General features: G+C 36.4%; 1 protein-coding gene across 1 annotated transcript in view; it reads right to left on the bottom strand.

Moving 5' to 3' along the window:
• The window catches only part of LOC128240040 (uncharacterized), a 29,285-nt gene extending 20,494 nt beyond the window's left edge, over positions 1-8,791 (bottom strand). The window contains exons 1-3 of the mRNA XM_052956525.1: positions 8,708-8,791; positions 1,638-1,697; positions 142-239 (exon numbers count right to left, since the gene is read on the bottom strand). Of these exons, the coding sequence (XP_052812485.1) occupies positions 142-239; positions 1,638-1,697; positions 8,708-8,784 (235 nt within the window). The 5' untranslated portion in view covers positions 8,785-8,791. The remainder of the gene's footprint in view (positions 1-141; positions 240-1,637; positions 1,698-8,707) is intronic.
• Between the last annotated feature and the right edge of the window lie 8,119 nt (positions 8,792-16,910).

The following is a 16,910-nucleotide window of genomic DNA, read 5'->3' as shown; positions in this document are numbered from 1 at the left end:
TTTAGTCGAAACATAAATGTGAAGAAGTGAACAAAAAATAACTTGTTGTCATTAGTAACCTTCCTGCAAATTTATGATTTATGTTGTTTCGAATAAGATCCTTTTATCAAACTGACCCCAGGGGCGTTTAAAAACACTCACGGATGCTGCAGGTTACATAGTTGTTCGTCGTCCAGCCTGGACAGCAATACTCGTCGGTTCCCCAGTAGTAAACAGTTCTTCTGCATCGTTCCCATCCCCTATATTCAACACAACCTTGTTTACAGATTTAATAGTTTCAGGTCATATATAATAACCAGTATATAATAACCAGTATATAATAACCAGCATATAAACATTGCGTAAGACATATATCGTGCTGTTCTTGTTTTCATTATATTTATTTGTTGTAGAAATGTTTTCTGGAAAAGTCAACATACACATTGCCAACATAATCCCTAGCTCTGACATGAAACTCACCACATATTAATTAACGCCCACTGTAGTGATCTATGGATACGATTTTATAACCTGCGTTTAAAATCACAGAGACAAACAGGAAGCAGCTATAGCACTTCAAGCTTACATTTTATCACAATAATACCATATATAGGTTACATAATCTAATTTGATTGACAAAAGCATTGATTGTTTAAGTTAAAATGGAACGCAGAATTCGTATTTAAACCAGCTGATCACTAATGATCAAGTTATAATTGAAACATTTGATAGAAAACAGGACCATACGCTACTCCTCCGGGTGGGTTTCATTGTGATTTCTGCGTCATCAAGATATCTAAGATCATGTTTACACATACAAAGGCCAAACAAACACCAAGCAGGGTATCATAATTAATAAGACAGCACACATAAGACAACAATCAAAATATCCTGATTAGCCAGTCATGGAAAGATAAGAAATTCTCCCACCTCAGATAAGTAGATCCAAATATTTCACCATGCTAGAAATTCTAGAAAACAAGCACCCGTACGGAACTCCTTTTTTATTGTCATCACACAATTACCTCCCTTGTTGAAGACCCTCGTCTGTAGCATAATGGAAACCTTGTCTTGTGGCAATATTTAGAATCCTAATAAATTATTTCTCGCTTCAAATGACTCAGCGTGTACGGGGTCATAAAAAATGTGCACGCTCCATGTATGAAATAATGTTGTACTCTCCTCAGAACTATTTAAAGAACGATTTTAGTATTAACATAATCTGAATCACTGCGCGCATATCCATGACAACCGCGAATTATCACATATCTATACGCATTTATTTTCACTCCGCACAAAAAAGTTCCAGCGAAATAATACATTTTTACTTTATTTCGCTTAACTGAGGGGGATGAAAAAGGATCTACAATAGCCGCTCGTGTAAGATAGGTTTATCCCAACCCTCGCGCAGGGTGTTCTGCGGAAACTCGGTAAACCTCGTTTCCGCAAAACACCCTTCGCTCGGGTTGGGATGAACCTATCTAACACTCTCGGCCATGGAATATACTTATAACCTAAGAAACAACTAATTCGTGGGTTAAGTCTGTCTGCGGGCGATCAGCCTCACACTTGTGCCAATATTCCAATTCAAAACGTCTGTCGCATAGACGTAACAAACGTTTTGTATATATCCTTTCTAATTATGTGTTTATACTCACCAAAATCCACACCTCGTGTATGCGGTTCTTGATCTTCGCACATTTCTGGAGCATACATGTCTGTAAGGCAATAACAAAATATATGTAAGCGTTAAATACTTATCAATAAGGCGAAATGGGAAAGATTTAGAAAGAGAACATATCATTATTTTTCAGATGCTTGAGTGGTTTGACTTGATTCATGTCTGATCTATAAATGTTGTGTATTATTAAACTCTTAAAGAGATGGCATATTATATTTCCAGCACAGTCAAATGTACCGCAGGACGAGTTACTAAAAGTAAGTTGAAACGAACGTATTGCCGTTGCAATGTCTATGTTTTCCGTTGGACGGCAGATTAAAACGCCGTTGCGGTATTCTACACACTCAACAATTCTAAAAACAAGGACCATATCTAATCGGAGCCTTACAACATGATTCCTATATAAGGAACACGTCAAGGGGCCTTTTACTCCTCTGATTTATGTTTTGTACATTAATGACCATAATTATATTTAGGTCACCATTGTTCCTCGGGTTTCTTAATTTAAAACGACATACCTGATGTCACAATCATTATGTTTGCTAATAATGTTGCAATTTCAGTTGGCAACACTTCAGTATTATAACATGTACATTGTATGTATTATGAAGTTTATTGCTAAAGGACCATATTTCTTAAGACCGCATTATTATTGGTTGATTGATTAACCTTATACTACTTATAGTATGCTCGTTGACACCAAGTGGTACAACTTTATCGACAAACAAATGCTATTAAACACCATGTGGTGACGTAGGGATTAAAGTTAATACAAACAAGACATCGTAATTTTCTCTGATAACCAGACATACAGTGACACTTTAATCGAACTTGCCTTCTTTTGTATTAAAGCATATGGACTAGCTTGTTTATAGGATTTAACAAATTCAATACTATAAAAGGAATATCAATGTTCATCAACCAACCTATGATAATGACGATTTTAGGGAATGTGATCGTTAATAAGAGGTTAATTCATATGTTACTATATATAGTAACACATTAGTACAGGGGTTTCGCGATTATTTGCATGACTCAGCGATTATCAGTTTTGCGGCCCGGGCCGATTATCGATTATCATTTTGCGGCCCGTAGAACGTTCGCACGTAAATTCAATTTTCGCCTTAAAATGAATTTTGGCGACGGTGAAATAATGTCTTGACTAAATAATCAAAATTTATTGATCTGCTTGAACATATTTATTGTTAAAATCTTAAAGGGAGGCAAATGCGAACGCAGTTTAGGAAGATATGCTAGTATTTGATAACCAGTGTGGACCGTTAGGGTGGCGTTTTTCATTCGGCGTTGACATTCAAAAAACAAAACAAAGGGAGCGGCAAAATTGAATTTGCTTGAAAAACAGCAACTGTTCATACATGTTGACATCATTAATACGAGGTATTGGTTTATCTAAGTACAAACAGTTCATGTTTATTGAATTGAATTCAGTTATTCAGACCATGAACAGAAAGATGTCAGTGATTCGTACAGAAAAATTCGGATAGACGTTGTGGACTGTTTAAAGTGATCAATTGAAATTGGAATGGGAACATAAAAGTGACAACAAAATGCTGTTTGCCTGTTTGGCTCACTCTCAGAAACGAAATAAAACTAAATTTAATTTGAGAATGAGTTAACTCATCGTAGTCAAGCGAGAGCAAAATAAGCCGATTTGGATAACAGGTAAACTTTAAAAGCTAACTGTAGACTTACAAATAAGAAAAACATACATATGTATTACAGAGGTTAATGAACGGCGTAGCCGGGCCGTTAAATGAAAATTGGCCCTCGTGCTCATAATGTCCCTCGACTACGTCTCGTTTCAATGATCATGGTTTAAGGTATGAATTGCGGGGTTGATGTCATTATCGGGGTATGAACGCAATCGGGCTAGTCTAAGTGTGTGGAGTCCGAAGGACTCCACGCGTACTTTGACCAGCTCAATTGCGTTCATATCCCCGATAATGACATCAAACCCGCTATCCATTCCTTACATTTGCACAAATAGTTTATTATTTCATTCAAGAAACGTTAAAAAATACTTCATATCATTTAGAATTACTTTCAGTAATCCGTTCTTACCCATTCTGTAAATAGAATGACTCGGTTGTAACCGGAAACATTTCTTTCAAATGACGTCACAATAACGCGGGAAAAGATCAACCACTTGAAATAACGTTTAAACGTAAAATTGAAACACTTTTAGCATTAATACGTTTAAAATATAATAACTTAACACTTTCTTAAATGTTGATTTATATTTTACGAGACATGCTGACACAATTCAAACAATAACAAGATCAATAGTTTTGAGGTATATTGTTTAAGGAATGAAATGCGGGGTTGATGTCATTATCGGGGTATGAACGCAATTGGGTTGGTCAATGTGTGTGGAGTCCACGCGTACTTTGACCAACCCAATTGCGTTCATATCCCCGATAATGACATCAACCCCGCAATTCATTCCTTATATTTACACCAATAGTTCATTATTTCATTCAAGAATTGTTAAAAAAAATCTTCATTTCATTTAAGAAAACCTTTTAGTAGTCCGTTCTTACCTATTCTGTAAATAGAACGACCCGACTATAACCGGAAACATTTTTTTTCAAATGACGTCACAATAACGCGGGAAAAGATCAACCACTTGAAATCACTTTAAAACGTAAAATTGAAACACTACTGGTACCATTATATTAAAAATATAATAAACTAACACTTAAAAATGTGATCTATATTTTACGGGACCTGCAGACACAATACAACCAATAACAAGATCAATAGCTTTCATGTATATTGTTATGCAATGAATTACGATCCGAACATATCCGAAGATGTTGCGTTCATCGATTGATGAACGCAATTGCCGAAAGGCAGTTCATTTAAGGAATGGAAGTTGAGGTGTAAATATAATTTAATGAATGGAGCGACCATGCCCCGTAACAATTTTCATTGATTTGTAACAATCCGACAATAAATGATGCTAGCTTTTCTGAAGTAAGGTATAAATGGAATGATATGTATAAAGATAAATTTCGATCTGGTATAATGGGCAAATTACCAGAATTTAATAATATTGTATTTACTTTAGATAACTGCACCAAACAGTCATTAAACGATGCATTAAATAATTTCACTGAAATTGTTCAAAGTGTCGCCGATCCCTTATTTTCAAAACGTACTTATTTTGACAATAAACCTAGTTTTGAGACAGAAAGTTATATGAAAAATACTGACTGGTTTGATCAAGAATGTGTTAATGCTCGCAATGTTTATTTGAATGCATTAAACTTTTATAATTGTGATATAACAAATGTAAATAGCTTAGATTTATGCGAACTTAAAATGCATTTTAAGAAAAATATACGCAAAAAAAAAATGCATTTTATATATGCAAAATGTCTAAAATAGAGAATTTGAAGAAATCTCATTTATGTGATCTATTCAATTGTATTTTGAACTCGGGTATTTATCCGGATAAGTGGATGGATGGTATTATAATCCCTTTGCATAAAAAAGGCAATGCTAATGATGTAAACAATTATAGAGGTATTACCCTTGTTAGTTGTTTGTCTAAGTTATTTACCTCTGTGCTTAACAAACGACTTGAACATTTTTGAAATGAACATAACATAATTTCGGATGCACAATTAAGATTTCGCAAAGGCAGGTCTACGGTTGATGCAATATTTATACTTATGGCATTAGTACAAAAATATTTAAATGAAAATAAACGATTGTATGTTATATTTGTCGACGTGATGAAATGTTTTCATTCCATATATAGAAATGCATTATGGCTTAAAATGTATAAATGTGGAATAAAAGGCAAACTTCTTAGAATTATACGCGATATGTACCAACAAGTTAAATCCTGTGTCAAATCATGTTCTAATTATTTTAGTTGTGCGTTTGGCAAACGCCAAGGGGAGGTAATGTCCCCTCCTTTATTTTTTTGTCTTTGTTGAAGACTTTGAATTGTATTTACAAAAAATGTTGAATCCGGTTTACAATTTGATGATATAGTATTGATATTACTGTTATTCGCAGATGACATGGCCATTATAGGAAAAACACTAAAGAAATGCAAGATCATTTAGACATATTATTCGAGTATTGTAATACATGGGGACTTAAAGTGAATACCACTAAAACTAAAGTTATGGTTTTACGTAAACGTGGTTGATTATTAGCCACTGAGCGTTGAACCTACAATGGAAATGTTATCGATGTAGTAAATGATTTTAACTATCTTGTAACTGTTTTCAACTACACGGGTAATTTTGCCCTTAATCAAGAACATTTAATTGGCAAATCCCTTAAGGCTGTGAATGTTCTATTATCCAAATGTCAAGATTATGACATTAGTCCAAAAACGTTTTGCCAATTGTTTGACGCTTATGTTTTGTCTGTTTTGAATTATGCTTGTGAAAATTGGGGAAATTCTAAATCAAAAGAAATAGAGAGAATACACCTAAAATTTTGCAAAATACTAATAAAGGTTAGGCCAAATACATGTTATGCCTGTATCTATTATGAAATTGGGTATCAAATGTTAAGAATGTTTAGACGCTCATGGTTTTTCTTATGTATTTGACAATGTTGCCAATAAAGATTGTATTTTTTTTTGTATGAATTTAAACGTAGACTGCTAGATAATTTACAGCAAAATTGGCTCGGAACACTTAACAATAGTACAGTTTTAACTATATATAAAGAGATTTAATCTTCATTAGAATACGAAAAATACCTCGATATTTTACCAACAAATTTACACTTGTATTTCACCAGACTAAGGCTATCTATATTTCCTCTGAGAATTCAGATTGGTAGATATGACAGAAACCGAATACCTAAAGAGGAACGGTACTGTTTAACTTGCAATACTAATGATATTGAAGATGAATTTCATTTTATATGCATATGTCCATGTTATTCCGATGTTAGAAAGAAATATATAAAACGTTGTTACTACATGCACCCTTCTGTACACAAATTTCTACGATTATTGAACTCAAATGCTAGAAATGAATTAATTAAACTAGCTTTGTATATTAAAGAAGCTCTTGTTATTCGAAATAATTTGTTGAATGTTGAAAGATAAATATTAAGTTCAGCCTCCATTTTTTTGTTACACATAGTGTGTTGCTTTTGTTACACATAGTATGTTGTGTTATATTAAACAAAAACGTATTTACCATTACATGTTGTATATACACGTTGACATGTTTTATGAAAATATATATGTTTATGTAGATAATGTACATTGTACAAGTCTAAAGAAATTGTCTGTATGTCTGTCTGTCTGTCTGTCTGTCTGCTAAAATGAGGCCGATAATGCATCACTTTTCATGGTTAATCAAATAATTTGTCGCTGTCACAGCTGAGTTGACCCGTTTAAAAATAGCGCAATATGGTTCCCAGTTTATAATGTGTTTATTTGGCATGTGAAAGTCACGTGATTAGTAGAGACACATATACCGAAGGTATTTTTAAACTAACTGGTATTTTCGTGTTAGACACACCTACTAAATTTTTCGAATTTGAAAATTACGAAAAAGCCTACATGTTTCGTATGCGATTTGATATATCAGTAATTAAAGTTCAATGAGATGAACACAGCGATATCAGTTTAACGTTAGTTTTGACCTTTTTTTTCTTATTTACTTGCAGTAGTATCATCTGGTGTCTAGTCCCTTTAATATTTGAGTATTTTAAATATCTTAACGATATCTTCAATACTGCATATTTTCCGTTCTATGTAAGCGTAATTTAAGTGCTCTTCACTTGCGGATCCAAGGGGGAGGGCGCACCCGACGTCCCCGCCCTCAAATCGTCCAAGTTTATTTTTTATTTCAATATAGGAAAAAAGTAATAACATACGCCCAAATTGCGCTATTTCAGATTGGAATTGTTAAAATGAAAAGCACCCTCCCTACACTTTAAAACAATTAATTTTCGGTTCTATGGGAGGGGCGAAAGTCAAAAGGTTATGCCCCTAAATTACGCCCCCTCTCACATCGAATCCTGGTCCCGCCCTGTTCTTGTCTAGTCTTGCTTAAGACACTCGCAGACATTTAAAGTATGCACGGGATGACACTGTACACAAAAAAGATGTGATAAGACATGGGTGCCTTTTTCCTTGGAATGTTAGTTATGATAGAACAAAAAAACTTTTTTAATAAGACAAGATTGCAATTGTAATTGCCTATGATCAAATACCTTTTTATATCATATAATCTTGTATTCCAGGCCAAAATGATACTCATGTCCAATCACACCAAGTTTTTTTTTATCGCAAATGGCCATGTAAAGGTTTAAAACGATTTGTGAAACATACACATATGTTATGCCTCAGGGCTATGAATGTTGTACCATTAAATGCTGAATAAACGTTTACCAATACATTTATGAAGGTTTACGACCAGTCTATATTTGTTAATATTATATTTGAATTCAAGGTTACTGAAACACAGTGTGTACACAATTGTTAAATACATGCATTTTTGTATTGGGCTCAGGTGGCCTTAAATTGTTTTAACATACATTTTGTCAAACTTTTATTTGTTCGACGTGATTTTCTTTCACTTAAGAATTAAGAAAAAGGGAAAATAATAATGGATTTCACACCACAAATATTCAAACTTTAAGCGCTAAAGATGAATGCAACATTTTCTGAAAATACACACAGTTTTTGCATTTGTAAATAACCACAAAAGGCGTTGTGTTCCTACATAAATTTAAACGCGTAGTTTTCGATACATATGATCGTTAGGTGATATATTATTTATATTTGCATTATTTTAAGTTTACATTTTATTCAGCTAACATATCGACTGTTTAAAATGTTTCAAATAGTTTAATTTCAAACTAATAAAATTGAGTTGAGAGATGTCGTAGTGTTCGTCGATCTTTTGTAAAGTAAAACGGTTTATAAGCAAACAGTTTTTTATCTAAGTTAAATGAATACATATATTTGCATGTAGCTAATTGTAATGGGTATCTATATTAGAAAAGAAAAAAAGTAAATAATAAAATCAAACATACGGTCCATAATACGCTGTCAGAAAGTCCAAACATGAAATAATTATGCAAATAAATAAAGAATAACTCAGGGGGTTCATGGCTAAGTCCTGGCATCTATTGTTTGAGCAGATTTGAATGGTAAAGGCTGTTTTTATCAGTTGATTACAACGCATTATGTGTGAAAGCCAATGAAATAACATTTTCGCATTTTTAAAGTGACACTCTTATTCAAAATTAGTATATGAACTTGAATAACAAACATAAATTTGGAGTAATGAACCTTTAACTACTAACTAAATAATACATGTTTCGAAAATATTTATTACTGATAACAAGATTGTAACCGTGTATTTAATAGCTCAACACGGAAAATATTAAATGATTGGTGAGTGCTAAAATATTTGCTATGATTTACTATCATCTCATCTCATGCACCTTTATTTTAAATTAAACTCTGCATTCTTCATTAAAAACATTGTTTTCAACAATTTGTTATGCCTTTCGGTATATCAAACCATTTGAATTAAAGATGCACTCTTACTCCGAAAAAGATTGACCACAATTAATACAATTATATTGATATAACAAAAAGGATAAAAAAATGTCAAAAACAATGCTTCTTATGAAGGATACCGAATTTAATTTGAAAGAAAGGTACAGAAAACATGGTATTTCTACCTTATGAGACGACAGTAGATCACAGTAAATATTTTAGCACTCACCAATCATTTAATATTTTTGCTTATTTAGCTATTGAATACACGGTTACAATCTTGTTATCAGTAATTAAAATATTTCATAAATGTATTATTTAGTAAGTAGTTGAGGGTTCATCACTCAAGATTTATGCTTGTCATACATGTGTATTTATTGATTTTGAATAAGAGTGTCGCTTTAATTGTGTTAAATCTTATTTGGGAATAAGAATGCATCTTTAAGTAGTACGAATAATCATCAAGATGTTCAACTTTCGCCAGTGATTAAAAGTCCACCGAATGATACTCATCCGATACACACTCACCGTGTCAGACTTTGCGTTAACAATGGTTCAGCCAATGAGATTGTAATCTAAATCAGTAAGATGACCCGAAGTAATATCTGAATGATTAAGAAAGCCTTATTCCTTACGTTCACACAACCAATTCTTAATCATTAAGATTTGACTTCAAGTATTCATACTATTACTCATCAAGCCATAAAGGGAATTCAGATTATCAAAACGTATTATTTATTATTATTTATTGTATTCATTATTCATGTTTTAATCGGCTGGAATGCGTTCCTGGGGCTAAAACATGTGTGAACCTTGGAACAATTTCTTGTCCGGGTTATGAATCGGACATGAAGCTGTTCATAATCATATGCCCTGGTTTAACAACTCCGAGTCACAAGCATATTTTTGTGCATATAATCTTTTAAAAGAGTTTATCTTGCTGGTTAAAAATTTATTTCATTCATGCGTGTGCGATTTGTCTGCGGTGTTTGTGCGTTTGTGTCTCTCATTCAGTGTGTTTAAAGCCCTAACCTCTTGCCTTTAAACAGGGAAGTTTGAGTTTTATGCTTGTCCCTGTAGCTTTTAATTGATTATAGCAGGGCATCCAAAAGTTGTCAGTTAAAAGTAAATTAATTGTTTAAGATATTTAGAACATAACTTGTTATTTCCTTATAAATACCATTATCGTTTAAGTACGGTTACAAATACAGACAAGTCTGCTATTTTTTTCATTATCTTTGATATTCTTTTCTTTTAAAGGCATGCATTTGCATATTTGATAAAGAGAAGATATATGTTGATGTGTTGACAAATGGTACTCTTCAAATTAGTTAAAAACCGTTATGAAACCTGTTACAAAGCTTAAAAGAAATAAAAAAATATTAAAAATTATTTGCAGTTTAAATAAATAAATGCACACTGATTTAACGGGAGTTTGATATACCCAGACCTTATTTACCGATCACAAGCACAGTTTTGCAACCTGTTTAAAGTTAGATGCACTGACCCAATCAAATTGCACACACCGTTGTACTTAATGTTACAACCAGTGCTACACACACTAGCACACTTACGTCAATTCACCGTTTCCTTCACCGTCACACTCACCGTCACATTCAACGTCACACTCACTGCTACACCCACCGTACCATTCACCGTTGAATTCACCTTCACACTCACCTTCACACTCACCGTCACACTCAGCGTAACACTCATTGTTTCACTCACCGTTACAATCAACGTCACACCCACCATCACACTCACTGTCACACCCATTGCTTCACTCACCGTTACACTAGAAGTCACACTCAACGTCACACTCATTGCTTCACTCAACGTTACATTCACCGTCACATTCACCGTTACACTCACCGTTATACTCACCGTTACACTCACTGTTACACTCACCGTCACACTCACCGTCAAACTCAACGTCACACTCATTGCTTCACTCACCGTCACAGCCACCGTTGCACATGCTGTTACACGCAGTGTTACCTATCGTAAAATTCATTGTTACACTCACCGTCAAACTCACCGTCACACTCACCATCACAGCCACCATTACACACACTGTTAAACTCACCGTTAAATTCACTGTTACATGCACCGTCACACTCACTGTCACATTCATCGTTACACTCAACGTCACACTCACCGTAACACACACCGTTACATCAACCGTTACACTCACCATCACCCTCACCATCACACCACCATTCCACACATTGTTACATCAACCGTTACACTCAACGTCACATTCACCATCACGGCCACCATTACACACACTGTTACACTCACCATCACAGCCACCATTACACACACTGTTACACTCACCGCTACAATCATTATTACATTCCCCGTTACACTCACCGTCACACTCACTGTCACACTCACCGTTACACTTACCGTAACACTCCCCGTTACATCAACCGTTACACTCACCATTACACTCACCGGTACACTCACCATTACACTCACCATTACACTCACCGTTACACTCACGGTTACACTGACTGTTACACTCACCTTATACTCACCATTACACTCACCGTTACACTCACGGTTACACTGACTGTTACACTCACCATTACACTCACTATTACACTCACCATTACACTCACCATTACACTCACCATTACACTTACTATTACACTCACCGTTACACCCACCGCTACACTCACCGTTACACCCACCGTTACACTCACCGTTACACTGACCGTTACACCAACCGTTACACTGACCGTTACACTGATCGTTAAACCCACCGTTACACCCACCGTTACAACCACCGTTACACTCGTCGTTACACTCACCGTTACACTCAACGTTACACCCACCGTTCCACCCATCGTTACACCCACCGTTACACCTACCTTTACACTCATCTTTACACCCACCGTTACACCCACCGTTACACCCACCGTTACACCCACCGTTACACCCACCGTTACACCCACCGTTACACGCACCGTCACACTCACCGGTACACTGACCGTTACACCCGCCGTTACACCCACCGTTACACTCACCGTTACTCCCACCGTTACACCCACCGTTACACCCACCGTTACACCCACCGTTACACTCACCGTTACACCCACCGTTACACTCACTGTTACACTCACTTTTACACCCACCGTTACACCCACTGTTATACCCACCATTACACCCACCGTTATAAACACCGTTATACTCACCGTTACTCTCACCGTTATACTCGCCGTTACACACATCGTTACACTCACTGTTACACCCACCGTTACACCCACCGTTACACCCACCGTTACACTCACTGTTACACTCACCGTTACACCCACCGTTACACTCACCGTTCCACCCACCGTTACACCCACCGTTACACCCAACGTTACACCCATCGTTACACCCACCTTTACACCCACCGTTACACTCACCGTTACACCAACCACAACACTCACCGTTACACCCACCGTTACACCCACCGTTACACCCACCGTTACACTTGCCGTTACACCAACCACAACACTCACCGTTACACCCACAGTTACACTCACCGTTACACCCACCGTTACACTCACCGTTACACCAACCACAACACTCGCCGTTACACCCACCGTTACACCCACCGTCACACTCACCGTTACACTGACCGTTACACCCACCTTTACACCCACCGTCACACTTACTTTTACACTCACCATTAAACTCACCGTTACACCCACCGTTACACCCACCCTTACACTCACCATTAAACCCACCGTTGCACTCACCGTTACACCCACCGTTACACCCACCGTTACACTGACCGTTACACCCACCGTTACACCCACCGTTACACTTACTTTTACACTTACTTTGACACTTACTTTTACACTCACCGTTAAATTCACCGTTACACCCACCGTTACACCCACCGTTACACTTACCGTTACACCCACCGTTACACCCACCGTTACACCCACCGTTACACCCACCGTTACACCCACCGTTACACTCACCGTTACACCCACCGTTACACCCAACGTTACACCCAACGTTACACCCACCGTTACACCCACCGTTACACCCACCTTTAAACCCACCGTTACACCCACCGTTACACTCACCGTTACACCCACCATTACACCCACCGTTACACCCAACGTTACACCCAACGTTACACCCACCGTTACACCCACCTTTAAACCCACTGTTACACCCACCGTTACACTCACCGTTACACCAACCACAACATTCACCGTTACACTCACCGTTACACCCACCGTTACACTCACCGTTACACCAACCACAACACTCACCGTTACACCCACCGTTACACCCACCGTCACACTCACCGTTACACTGACCGTTACACCCACCGTTACACCCACCGTCACACTTACTTTTACACTCACCGTTAAACTCACCGTTACACCCACCGTTACACCCACCGTTACACTCACCGTTACACCCACCGTTACACTCACCGTTACACCCACCGTTACACCCACCGTTACACTGACCGTTACACCCACCGTTACACCCACCGTTACACTTACTTTTACACTCACCGTTAAACCCACCGTTACACCCACCGTTACACCCACCGTTACACTCACCGTTACACTTACTTTTACACTCACCGTTAAACTCACCGTTACACCCACCGTTACACCCACCGTTACACTCACCGTTACACCCACCGTTACACCCACCGTTACACCCACCGTTACACTGACCGTTACACCCACCGTTACACCCACCGTTACACTTACTTTTACACTCACCGTTACACCCACCGTTACACCCACCGTTACACTTACTTTTACACTCACCGTTAAACTCACTCTTCGGTGTCGTTGATGACATTCTGAACAATTGTCCATGCAAGAACTGTATAATGTTGACCACTGACGTGTTTGAATTGGACTTAACCAAAACCAGTTTTAAGGACTTTGCAGCAATACGATAGTTTTTCTAAGTAGAGTGTAAACCATCTGCCTTTTTTATTTTGAAAAGCGAAGGAAAAATGTAGACTTTAAACAAATTTGATCGACCCTTGAACTTAAGTTTATTTACATAACCAGATGTGCAGTGCAAATGCTTATTGCTTCTATGCTAAACTTAAAAAAACAAACCTGCTCCATTTGCGGAAACCTTTTAAGTGACTCGCTCATGTTTTTGCACCAAGATTAAGTTTTCCCGGAAATGCATCTAAAAACATTAATTTATTCATTATTTTCCTATTTGATATCGAAATTGCAGTCAGAAATACAGTTATAGCATAAAAATGTATTTTGGTTTAAGTGAGGTTCAAATCCACGCCGGTAAAGTCAAGAAAAAAGTCGAAACATCCGGCTAATCCACAGGGCCACCGGGACTTTAACAAAAGTGGTGAATATGTGGACCTGTAAAGGATACATAAATAACATCAAGTGATAATGTCAATCAACCAATAACAAAACACCACAGCCGTTATTTATTTTCAATCGCGTTACAAACGCTAATGACAATTATGGTCTTCACAGACGAAATTTGAGCAAATATCAACATTTGATGAAGGGTTCCAGCTTTTGGTATTTTGTTTTAACACTCCTTATATTTTACCACACTATATTTTGTAATTAAAAAAGTGCAATTTACAAACCATTCGCGAGTTACTTTAAGAAAAAGGTAACAAACGATGAAAAACTATTTAGCTGACAATTCAAGTCTCACCACAATAAGATCCCCTACATTATCATGTTTGTTATGCATTGGTTTATACGTAAGGGTTTAATTCACATTTCGTCTTTTTTTATGAGTGTCATGATTTGTTGTAACTAAACACAAGTGTTTGTTTAGGGTTCTTAAACTTTTAAGAGGTTTTACATTTTTACGAAGTTTTCATTTCAAGCATGCTCTTGCATGATACTTCCGTATTGGTGTTATTGTCGACTATTGTCTATCAAAAAAGTAAACAGCAGCAAATGTTCGCATGTTGAAAGAAAATGTTAATACTCTTTCAACATGTGAATGTTAAGTGGGAAAATATAAAAATCCAAGATATATAAGATAAATAAGGTCTATGTTTAGAATTTAAGGTGCTTTATACATAAACTCAGGCAGTGGCCCGTGCCATCTATTATTGCCAACGTCAGATGATTGGCGAAAACGAGCATTGAACTAAGAAAATATTTATCGGATCATTAAAATGTTTTTTAACAAACATGTTAAAATGTATATTGCTGAACATATCCGATTTCAGACAATAGTATGTTATCTAAGACTATCAAAATAAGCATTTCTTGGGACAAATTCCGCCCTAGGTGCATGTTTTGAAAATAGTTCATGTAATACGCCATGATCGAACTTAAACAAGACGTCATACCAATGTACACAATCAACAAGCTTATCAAGAATAAAAATACAGTAATTGTCTGCCCTACGCATAAATCTTCTACGTTTTAATGTACAAGTGTCCAAATTTTGGAGAGACTGAGGCAATAACCCACGATCGAACGTTACCGAGACAGTATGATCACAAACTCACAAACTTTGTTACCATCATGATTAGAAAAAATACTTAAGTTATTGTCTGCAAAATAAATAACTTACTGTTTTTACGTAACAGGGACATAATTCTGGAGTAAGTTAGTTAATATACTGTATACAGTACCCCACAATCAACCTTGACCGCAACATCATGCACATCAACACGGTCGCCAAGATTCATCAAAATTGAAAAATAAATACGTAAGCAATTGTCTGCACATGACGTTTTTTTAATGTTAAAGGGTCACAAGCCTGGAGCTACTGAAGCAATAACCAACGATCGAACGTGACTGAGATTTATGCAAACAAAATGACAAACACCTCATGCTTCGATAAAACATACACTTATCATTATCTGTTTAAGAAATAAGCGTACATATTTGATTAAATGTAAAAGGGACATAACTCCACGATAACTTATGAGTATTATGATGGTTTACCCCATAATCAAACTTGACCGAAACATTATGCACATCAACACTATCACCAAGTGTTATCGTTAAATCATATCACAGCTGTGAATGAAACAGAACGTATATGTTATCGTTCATTTACAGTTTAACCTATTTTGTGACGTACGCGGTGCCTTCCGTCCTTTGGTGTTGGGCGAAGACACTTTTACGTCATGTATACCGCCTACGGGATAAGCAAAATGACTTACTGTATGGTATGGTCTCCATATCATAGCGTCATAGCGTTTGATGATATATATTTTTTTAAATTTTAACGCAATAAAGCGATTTTATTGGCGAAAATAAACAGGACAAACTTTGAAAGAGGTTGGTTAGAGATATTACTAAAATATAATTGTATTTTATATGATATCATGAATTCGAACGTTGGGTATAGATGAACATAAAATGGTCTAGTCATTCTAGACCAAAAAAAATGTAATAGTGCTTGCACATTGTGTCTACCTGCTAGGTTCTGTTACTTTTCTCTACGCCTCAAACAAATGTTTACGGGCCGGATTATTATAAAATAATATAATTAGGTTTCGATCTTTTTTTTATATTGGAATGAGCCATTCTGCGATCTGATTTTTTGTCAGCAGTCTTATATCACTGGTGTATTTGCTTTTTCGCATACAATTGCTCGTTTCAAGACAAACAAAAGTTGTAAAAACGTCCAATCTGTAAGAGTGCAGCTTTAACGTGTAAGACGTGTTACATTTTACAACGTTGTTAACAGTTGACTTGTAAACTTTTAAACGTTAACTTTGTCAGTATTTGGCCA

This window comes from Mya arenaria, chromosome 7 (genome assembly GCF_026914265.1).
Source record: "Mya arenaria isolate MELC-2E11 chromosome 7, ASM2691426v1".
NCBI lineage: Eukaryota > Metazoa > Mollusca > Bivalvia > Myida > Myidae > Mya > Mya arenaria.
Note: the sequence above shows the minus strand (reverse complement) of the source record. Positions and strands in the feature narration are given on the sequence as shown.